This window comes from Acinonyx jubatus, chromosome B3 (genome assembly GCF_027475565.1).
Source record: "Acinonyx jubatus isolate Ajub_Pintada_27869175 chromosome B3, VMU_Ajub_asm_v1.0, whole genome shotgun sequence".
Classification (NCBI taxonomy): Eukaryota; Metazoa; Chordata; class Mammalia; order Carnivora; family Felidae; genus Acinonyx; species Acinonyx jubatus.
The window spans coordinates 85,628,968-85,638,488 of NC_069386.1; the positions used below are offsets into that span (position 1 = coordinate 85,628,968).

The 9,521-nt window shown below is 48.5% G+C and overlaps 1 protein-coding gene across 3 annotated transcripts; it reads left to right on the forward strand.

Annotated features, from left to right (window-relative positions):
- Positions 1-1,528: 1,528 nt before the first annotated feature.
- Positions 1,529-7,928, forward strand: SSTR1 (somatostatin receptor 1). 3 transcript variants are annotated; one of them, XM_053224395.1, is made up of 2 exons: positions 1,529-3,536; positions 4,346-7,928. In XM_053224395.1, exon 2 carries the CDS (start codon positions 4,413-4,415, stop codon positions 5,478-5,480), a length of 1,068 nt encoding a protein of 355 aa, XP_053080370.1. In that variant the 5' UTR covers positions 1,529-3,536; positions 4,346-4,412; the 3' UTR covers positions 5,481-7,928. The 3 variants fall into 3 exon arrangements, with proteins under 3 accessions (XP_053080370.1, XP_053080369.1, XP_053080368.1); XM_053224394.1 differs by lacking the exon at positions 1,529-3,536 and having other exon boundaries at positions 3,589-5,545; positions 5,816-7,928; XM_053224393.1 differs by lacking the exon at positions 1,529-3,536 and having other exon boundaries at positions 3,590-5,554; positions 5,816-7,928.
- Positions 7,929-9,521: the final 1,593 nt, after the last annotated feature.

The following is a 9,521-nucleotide window of genomic DNA, read 5'->3' on the forward strand; positions in this document are numbered from 1 at the left end:
GTGTGATAAATACAGTAATCCAAGTGTGCATCTGGGACATGAGAGCACAAGGGAGTGTGGCTTGTAGAAGAATTGAGATGGCTAAGAAAATCAGTTCACCTAAGAATCTTCAACTTCCTAAATTAGGACTTTTCATTCTTCCCTTCTTGTGGGCCATCATTTTTCTTCTCTCATATCTAGAAATGTTCATATCTCAGAAGCATAGGAAAGATAATAACCAAAGGAGGGAGGACTGCAGGACTTAACTCTCACAGATGAAACAAGCTTATCTTAAGCTTTTCCAGGCTTTAAATATGTGAATTAAAAAAGGGACTTTTTAAAGTTTATCTACTTACTTATTTTGAGAGAGAGAGAGCGAAAGAGAGGGAGAGATTGGGGTAGGGGCAGAGAGAGAGGGAGAGAGAGAATCCCAAGTAGGCTCCAAGCTATTAGTACAGAGTCTGATATGGGGTTTGATCTCCTGGATCTGGGATCATGATCTGAGCCAAAATCAAGAGTAAGTCGCTTAACCGACTGAGCCACCCAGGTGCCCAAAACCCCTAAAAAGTTTTTAAACAAGACATGAAGATTATGGCTTCCTGACTTCTCAAAGGCCATGTTCCTTACACATTACAACAATCCCATGCCTACATTAGTGTTCCTGTTTCATTAAGAGACATTAAATTAAGGTCTGAGAGGAAGGCAGATTCCTAAGTGGGCTCCTGTTCCTAACATAATTTAAAAACAGCTGCAACCCCGTCTCATGTTGTTTAGCCCAGAAATGCTGTCTTTTGCTTGATTGTTTTTATTTATCATGGATCAGTTCACAGATATAATGTTAAGGATTAAGTGACTGAAAAGACTTGATAACACCGCATGGCTCATACCCATCTCAATCACTCTCCTTTTATTGAAGTAAAATTCACATGACATAAAAATCATAATTTTAACCATTTTTAAAATGTGCAATTCAGTGGCTTTTAGTACATTCACAATGTTGTACAATCACCACCACGATCTAACTCCAGAACATTTCCATAACCCAAAAAAGAAACCCCATACCCATTAAGCGGTCATTCCCCATTCCTTCTCCCCTCAACCCCTGCCAGCCTCTAACCTGTTTTGTCTCTATGGATTTGCCTGTTCCAGACATCCCAGATAAATGGAATCATGCAATGCATGACTTTTTCTGTTTTGCTTCCCTCACTTTGCCTAATGTTTTCAGGGCTCATGTATTGGTACTTCATTCCTTCCTATGGATGAATAATCTATTGTGAGGATATACCACACTTTGTATATCCATTCATCAGTTAATGGATATTCAGGTTTGACTTTGTGGCTCTTATGAATAGTGTCACTGTGAACCTACTGTACCAGTTTTTGTTCAGTACCTATTTTCAATTTCGGGGGGTAAATTCCTAGGGGCGGGATAGCTGGTCATACGGCAATTCTGTGTTTAACTTTTTGAGGAATCATGAAACATTCTAAAGCTGTTGCATCATATGAGAGTTCCAATGTCTCCACATGCTTGCCAACATTTGTGGGGTTTTTTTCCCCTTTAAAAAATTACTAAAGCCATTCTAGTGGGTGTAAGTGATATTTCCTTGTCCATTTGTTTTATGGATAAACAATTCATCATAGAAACCACTTCAGAAACAAAAAACATGTTCATGTCAGGTCTTGGGTTTTCTTCTTTCCTGTATGAGACTACCACTAAATTGGGAGGAGATTTCCCTAAGGTGAGTGGCAAAGTGAACATATGAGAGTCTGAACAACAGAGCTGTGCTTTACTGGCTCCCATCATCCTCTCCCCCTGGAGCAACCATGATCAATGCCAAGGCATCTAAATGATGACTGTTGAAATGTCAGCCCCCTAAAGAATAGCCAGGTGTCTTTAGTCAGTGATTGGCAAAAAGGCATCCAAACCATTATGAGGCTTGGCTTGTAAAAAGCTCTTCTGGGAGAAAAAAGTCATTTTTTTAAACTTGATGAACACTATTTTTTTCTCCATATGTTCAGCATTTTTTTAAGGAAAATAAAACACAACTAACCCTCAATTCCACATCCTGTTTTCGTAAAAGGTAAAAAGTAATTTGTTTAAATAAAGCAATGGGTTAAATAGCTTGGGCCTTGTAAAATTTGAAATTCCTTCCTAGCTCATTTCTTATTAATAATTCGGTGTCCATTGCACACCTTCCTATGAGGGTCTGCCATAATTTATCTTTGATTGTTATAATCAACACACTACAGAAGTTATTCCTTTCCTTTTAGGAGCATTTCGTTTTGAGAACTAAAACACATATATGCAAATGATTGCTCAGATAAAGGAAGGGGGCAAAAGGAATTATGCTTTTTTTTTTTTTCCTTTCAGTTTCTGCATCCATTTCTGCATTCTGAACTGTCTGGTACTAATAGCTTCAGTGAGGAGTTTAGTCTGTTTTAGGTCGCCTCTCTTGAGTGTAAACTGTACTGATGGGAGGGAAAACTGAGACCCACTGCTCCGTGGTTGGGAGGAAGGAGAAACTAACAAGAAACTGGAGACAAAGCTAAAGTTTGAAAGACCTGCTGCAGGTCAGTCTTCCTGGGAACAGGTGCGTTTCGGAGAAAGACTTGATGGGATTTTGAAAAGGGATAGGAGAGCTGGAAGGAGTGATTCTTCCTTGGACTGCAACAAGTGAAAGGCCAAAAGGAGCCTAGGCTAGGGATGCTGGGAAGTCCGAAAGGTAGTTAAAGATCATGGTAATTGAACATTCATTCTCTTCCACAGAAACCATCCAATTCCTAAATGAGGCAAAGGCGCTTTAGGCATGCCTACATCGATTTCTGTCTCTTAAAAGTTTCGGAATTAGAACGGGGTCACACGTCCAGGGCCTCAAAAAAGGCTGAAATCCTAGTTGTTCACAGAAAGACTCGAAGGTCTTCCGGCCAGTTTGTGGAGTTGGTGACAGGTCTGGTCACCTGCACAGCGGACCCCGCGTGGGTTTAGAGGAGCTGGCATCCTTGCCCTCCCAGGCCTTTTACACTCTCCTCCCCCGGGGCCCGCCAACTCTCCTGGGTACAAAGTACAGCAGGGACGCAGGCGGAGCCTTTCCAAGCGGCGCAGCCATATCTTTCCCCACTGAACACCTAGATGGATTTCCAATACCGCGCCAGGCACGTTCGGGAGGGAGCCTCAGGCTCCTTCCGAGCTCCCAGCCGCGCGTCCTCCTTTCTGCAGTCTATATTCGTCTGGGAGACGCAAGGGGCTCTGGGCACCACAAGCCTTATTAAGAGATTCGCAATGGTTTACTCAGGCCCCTAAACCGCTCCCGCCTGGGAAGAGCAGCCTGCGGTGTTGTAACGCAGAAGCTCCTAACGCAAGGTTTTTGCGCTTCCTCCTCCTAACACCGCTCAGGGTCAGTTTCAGCGACTCTAAGAGTATCTGCGTGGGCGCGCCGTGCGGGGGTCCCGCCCAAAGAAAGGAGTTGGACCGCGCGAAGAACGTCACCGTGCTACCAGACCGCACAGGCACTTTGCACGGGCCATCTCCGCGTCGGTCTGGGAGTAGCGCGCCCTGGGTAAGGGGGACTGAGAGCTTCCGCGGCGGGTCTTCAGGGGTAGGACTAGCGGGGGCGGGAGGTGGGGGTTTAGGGCCCCGGACGATTGGACGGGAATGGAGTTGGGGGGTCTCTCAGGACCAGGCGGCAACTCAGGGAAACTGAGATGAACTCTGGACATCTGTGCTTGGGGTCTGCTTCATTGGAAAGGAGCCGGGGTGGGAAAGATTCTACACTTTTGGTTCCCACCCCCCCTCCAGGAGGAGAAACTCGCCAGTCCCCGCTGAGGGATGGGTAAAGGGTATTGCAAGAGACTCCCTGGAGCAGCTGCTCGAGTTGATCTGAGCACAGGACTGGGAAGGAAAAAAAAAAATGGGCGAGGGGTGGTAAACCACCTACATCGCCTTCCTCCCTCTTTTCTCCATCACCCCTCCCTTTTCGTAGCTGCTGACGCGCTGGTGGTGCCTATTAATCATTCACCAGCCCAGAGCCGCGCCACTTAATGGCTGTGCGGCGCGGGGCTCCAGCCTCTCGGTCTCCCCTCTCCACGCTCGCGTGTGCCCAGGCGCCTGGGAGCGGGCTTGCGGGTGCGCGCAAGCAGCCGCTAGGCAATGCGCCCCGCCAGCGCCGGTCAGAGCCAAGCTCCCCTTAGCCGCTGAGTGCTATCCCAGGTGCCTGGCAGCAGTGAGCTGCGGGCAGGCGGGCAGGGTGCCGAGTGAGAGCGCAAGCGGCGGGGGCGCAAGGAGAGCGCTCCAGCCCCAGCAGCCCCAGCAGCCCCCATTAGCTGAAATGTTCCCCAATGGCACTGCCTCCTCTCCTTCCTCTCCTAGCCCCAGCCCGGGCAGCTGCGGCGAAGGCGGCGGCAGCAGGGGCCCCGGGGCCGGCGCTGCGGGCGGCATGGAGGAGCCGGGGCGAAATGCGTCCCAGAACGGGACCTTGAGCGAGGGCCAGGGCAGCGCCATCCTCATCTCTTTTATCTACTCCGTGGTGTGCCTGGTGGGGCTGTGTGGTAACTCCATGGTCATCTACGTGATCCTGCGCTACGCCAAAATGAAGACGGCCACCAACATCTACATCCTGAACCTGGCCATCGCCGATGAGCTGCTCATGCTCAGTGTGCCATTTCTGGTCACCTCCACGTTGCTTCGCCACTGGCCCTTCGGCGCGCTGCTCTGCCGCCTCGTGCTCAGCGTGGACGCAGTCAACATGTTCACCAGCATCTACTGTCTGACTGTCCTTAGCGTGGACCGGTACGTGGCCGTGGTGCACCCCATCAAGGCAGCACGCTACCGCCGGCCCACCGTGGCCAAGGTGGTGAATCTGGGCGTGTGGGTGCTATCGCTGCTTGTCATTCTGCCCATCGTGGTCTTTTCGCGCACGGCGGCCAACAGTGATGGCACGGTGGCCTGCAACATGCTCATGCCTGAGCCCGCTCAGCGCTGGCTAGTGGGCTTCGTGTTGTACACGTTTCTCATGGGCTTCTTGCTGCCCGTCGGGGCCATCTGCCTGTGCTACGTGCTCATCATCGCCAAAATGCGCATGGTGGCCCTCAAGGCCGGCTGGCAGCAGCGCAAGCGCTCGGAGCGCAAGATCACCCTGATGGTGATGATGGTGGTGATGGTATTTGTCATCTGCTGGATGCCTTTCTATGTAGTGCAGTTGGTCAACGTGTTTGCAGAGCAGGACGACGCCACGGTTAGCCAGCTGTCGGTCATCCTCGGCTACGCCAACAGCTGCGCCAATCCCATCCTCTATGGCTTCCTTTCGGACAACTTCAAGCGCTCTTTCCAGCGCATCCTGTGCCTCAGCTGGATGGACAACGCCGCCGAGGAGCCTGTCGACTACTACGCCACGGCCCTCAAGAGTCGCGCTTACAGCGTGGAGGACTTCCAGCCGGAGAACCTGGAGTCTGGAGGCGGTGTGTTCCGTAATGGCACCTGTACGTCTCGGATCACGACTCTCTGAGCCTTGGCCACGCAAGGGCCCTGCGCCACGGGAGGAGGAAGATGAGGAGAAGAAAGGGAGGCCCGGTGCGAGAGGTGAAAGTATCCCCGGCGTCTGGGTGCGGTGGGGCAAAGTGGGGCTAAGTAAGACACTGTGTGCGCGTGGGGTGGAGAGACCTGGGAGAGTCGCGCGACAAAGTTGGAACTGGGCACTTTGCTTATAAATTGGGAAGGCTTGAGGGCCCCTTTCTCCTCTGTCTGCTACTTTCGCTCCTTCCTACACTGCGCTTGCACTTCTGCGCCCCTCTATGCTCCCCACTCTGTAACTTGGATCTTTCCTTCCGCCCCGTCCTGCAGGTGCAGATCATGAACTCATAAACGTCGCCAACTCTGCCTGACCCTCAGCCCGGCCAGCCGTTATTTTTGTTTGAGCTGAGCCACAGTTACCGCCACGGGTTTCCCACGGGATGAGTCCCCAGCTCGCCCTCAGCCCCGCCCTGCCGCGCCCCTCCGCTAGCCAGAGTCTGCCTGGCGCCCCTAGCGGAGTCTAGAGAATCACCGCTCTGTGTTTGCGCATCCCCGTTTGAGGGGAAGTAGGACTGGAGAATGAACTAGGCAGTAGGTCTTTTTCTTCTTTCAGGTGGGGTTGTGCCCTTGCCCGAACCCCTTCGCCACTCCCTCTCCACCCAGGGCGGAGCCAGGTGCTTAGTAAAATCGGTCCCGCGCTTCGAACCCCGGGCATTCTGTAGTCCCCATCTAAACCCCACTTGGAGCAAAAAGGAACTGAGGACCAGGAGTTTTTTAGAAGATTCCAGGGTTTGGCGGGGAAGGGATTGTAACGGAAACCACCCTGTTTTCCGGCTCACAACCGGCGCTTTTGATTTCAAAGACCAAGTGCTGGGCACTCCCAGGACACTGCTGGTCTGCCTTAGGCCGGGCGAGTCAGGGCGCACTTTCTGCGGGGCCGCCTGGGAGTCGAGGCTGCTGCCGCTACACTAGGATTTCTCCCTCACCTAAGCTTCTGGAGGTGCAGATGTAAGAGCAACAGCAGACTCGGTTCCTGCCCCGGTTTCTGTCGAAGACCAGGCACCGGGGCCAGGACCTCCGTGGCGCCTTCTGAGCCTTGGCCAATCCCGACCGCGTTGCTGCCGCCCGCAGGCTAACGAGTGCGGCCTGCCTGGCCCCTGAAGGTTGCTGCCTTTCAAGTGGTGCCTAATAAGTTATTTTCTTGATTAACATGTTTGTTTATTTATTTATTTGTGGTATTTGAAAATGTGTCTCTGCTTTTCTCTACTTGCCTAATCCAGGGCCTTTTCTTCAGGACACTGGGGGTGGGGATGGAGGTGACAGTGGGGGGGAAGCTCTCTCCCCAAGGCCCACTCAAAACCCATCTTCTTTGTTGGGCCCTCTTTTCTTTTTGCTTATGTTCAGTGAAGTTTGGAGATTCTTTTATACTTTTCTTATGTAGTCTCTTGTTTGTCTTATAATAATTATCATGATGATAAATAAATAGGTAACGTGGCTTCTTAGCCTCCTCCCATGCAGAGTGGAATGTCCTGAATTCCTTCCAACATCACCCTATGTATGACTTTATTTCTGCTTTTTACATATTATAAATATTTATCTTGCTCCATTGTCATGAGTCCTCGAGACAATTGCCAAATACAGCCACTAGCAGTGAGAGATGCAAGACTTCGGGAGCACTTTCAGATGCGGGCGTTCAAGCAGCACTCAGGTCTGGAGCTGAGAAATCTGATTCAGACAGATTTTAATCAGTGTTGAGAATGTCCCTGGTTAGGCCCCTGCTTCTTCTAAGTTCCAGCATAGGTGATTCTAATATACGTTCTGGTTAACATTGTCCCTTCTTTTTCACACACTTAAAGTAGAGTAATTTGTGTCTGTGTTTAATCTTACCAACTACATTGGAAGCCTGAGCAGGGCAAGGACCAATAATTTTACTTCTTTGTATTTCCTGTATTGCTTTAGTATGCTGGCATGTACATAGTAGGCACTAAATACATGTTTGTTGGCTGATTGTTTAAGAAAGCCAGAGTGTATTACAACCATTGGGTGATACTAAATCTGGGGCTGTCATGGACATGATACACAACGGTTGAAATCACTATGGAAAAAGATGTTTTGTGTAATATTTGCTTCAAGAACATTGTGCTTTCCTGAAAGCAGTAACCAAGAGTTAAAATGTCTCTAATGTTTTGTTTAAACTAATGAACAAACATATGCTTTTGGTTATACATCATAAAGTTTAGCTCTGTCCCTTAATAATATATATTATTACTACTTTGGAAAATAGATTTTTAATGGTTAAGAACAATGAAATTTACAAAGCTAAATCTTGATCATTATCCTCTTTAGAGGATACAAATCCAGTGCTCTTAACATGTTACCATCGTAATATTAATGAAATAAACAAATGTATTATGTTGTTGCAAGTTGTCTGACTTTGCCATTTGAATTTTACTGTTTCAAGGGATTACTCAACAACACATTACATGGGCTTGGTCGCTTTATGTTTCACTTAGATTTTAAGAAGAAAGGTTTCAGATTACTTTGGGAATTTTACCAAGATTGGGGTTATACTTTGAATTATTATTTTTTTTAAAAAAGAAAAGTCTGTTGGTTCAGAGAAAGAGGAAAAGCAACTTTGAGTCAGTATGAATAGGAAGCAGTGTAGTGGCCTGTAGTCTTTATGGTCTGTTCTTGTCACCAAACTAACTAGATGATACCTCAGTCTTTGCCAGATTAAATTACTGTCTTCCCTCACTTATGACCTCAGACTTTGTTGTGGGAGCTAAGTAATTGCTGACTTACATCCCAGGGAAAGATAATAGGAAAAAATGGGAAAGAGGGTGAGAGAGAGAGAGAGAGAGAGAGAGAGAGAGAGAGAGAGAGAGATTGCCTAAAGGTGTTCCAGAGGAAATGGGTAAAAGAAATAGAAAAATCAGATTTCAACATATGAGAAGAGAGTCATATTTTATGCTTTGTTCAACGATGGCCTTTCTATCCCTAGAAGAATTTAAGAAGATACTAGAGAAAATTTTTAAAAGACTTTATTTTTCAGGGCAGTTTTCTTTTCATAGCAAAATAAGTGGAAAGCAATATTTCCCAAGCAGGCAATAGCAGTGATTCCAGAGCGAGAGTGGTTGTGGTGGTGGTGGGGCGGGGGGGGGGGGGGGGGGGGGGGTAGTTCAAAAAGCTACAAATGCTGTTAACTCTAGGCTTTATAGTTCTATACATGATCTCAGTATGACTAAGGATAGCTGGACTTTTGTCTTTTTAAACTATTTTTAAAAGCTATCGCAAGGTGGCAAACTGAACTCATAACTTAGATATGCAGAGAAAACATTTTGTTATTTTGGTTTTAACTAACCTGAACATTATTCCAAGCCCCTTCCAACTGGCTAGCTGGGAGAAAAAAATTAAATAAATATTCAAACATCCAATTGAACTGAGCCCTCTCTGCCCTTTGCCCTCTGTAAACAGGTGGTTTGTCTCTCAAGATGATTCCTTCTATAGTTTGTTGAAATCTGCAGCTTCTGGAGTTTATGATCCAACCTCTCAGCTTGGTGAGGGCCACACTCAGCTCCTGTGGGCTGTGACCTTTTCAGAATCTTCCACAGTGTTCCTCCAGCCCACTGGTCTGGGAGGCTACCCTTGACTCTGCACAGAAGGAATGATCTCGCCCTGCCATAGGCAGCCCCATGGTGAGCCTCTTGGCTCAGCGGCTAGGGGAATCTAGGGTGGCTGTGGACTGGTGACCCTCTGGATCTCCTGTCTTGGATCTTCTTTATGTGGCTCTGTGTTGGGCCTTTTGCATCTCTCCTTACCTTTATCAACCTCACTTCTCAAAACCGTTCCACTCGGGGCGCCTGGGTGGCGCAGTCGGTTAAGCGTCCGACTTCAGCCAGGTCACGATCTCGCGGTCCGTGAGTCTGAGCCCCGCGTCTGGCTCTGGGCTGATGGCTCAGAGCCTGGAGCCTGTTTCCGATTCTGTGTCTCCCTCTCTCTCTGTCCCTTCCCCGTTCATGCTCTGTCTCTCTCTGTC

What these genes read in the sequence shown, in the direction of transcription:
- SSTR1 (XM_053224394.1), top strand. Translation starts at nt 4,305, where the DNA reads ATGTTCCCCAATGGCACTGCCTCCTCTCCTTCCTCTCCTAGCCCCAGC.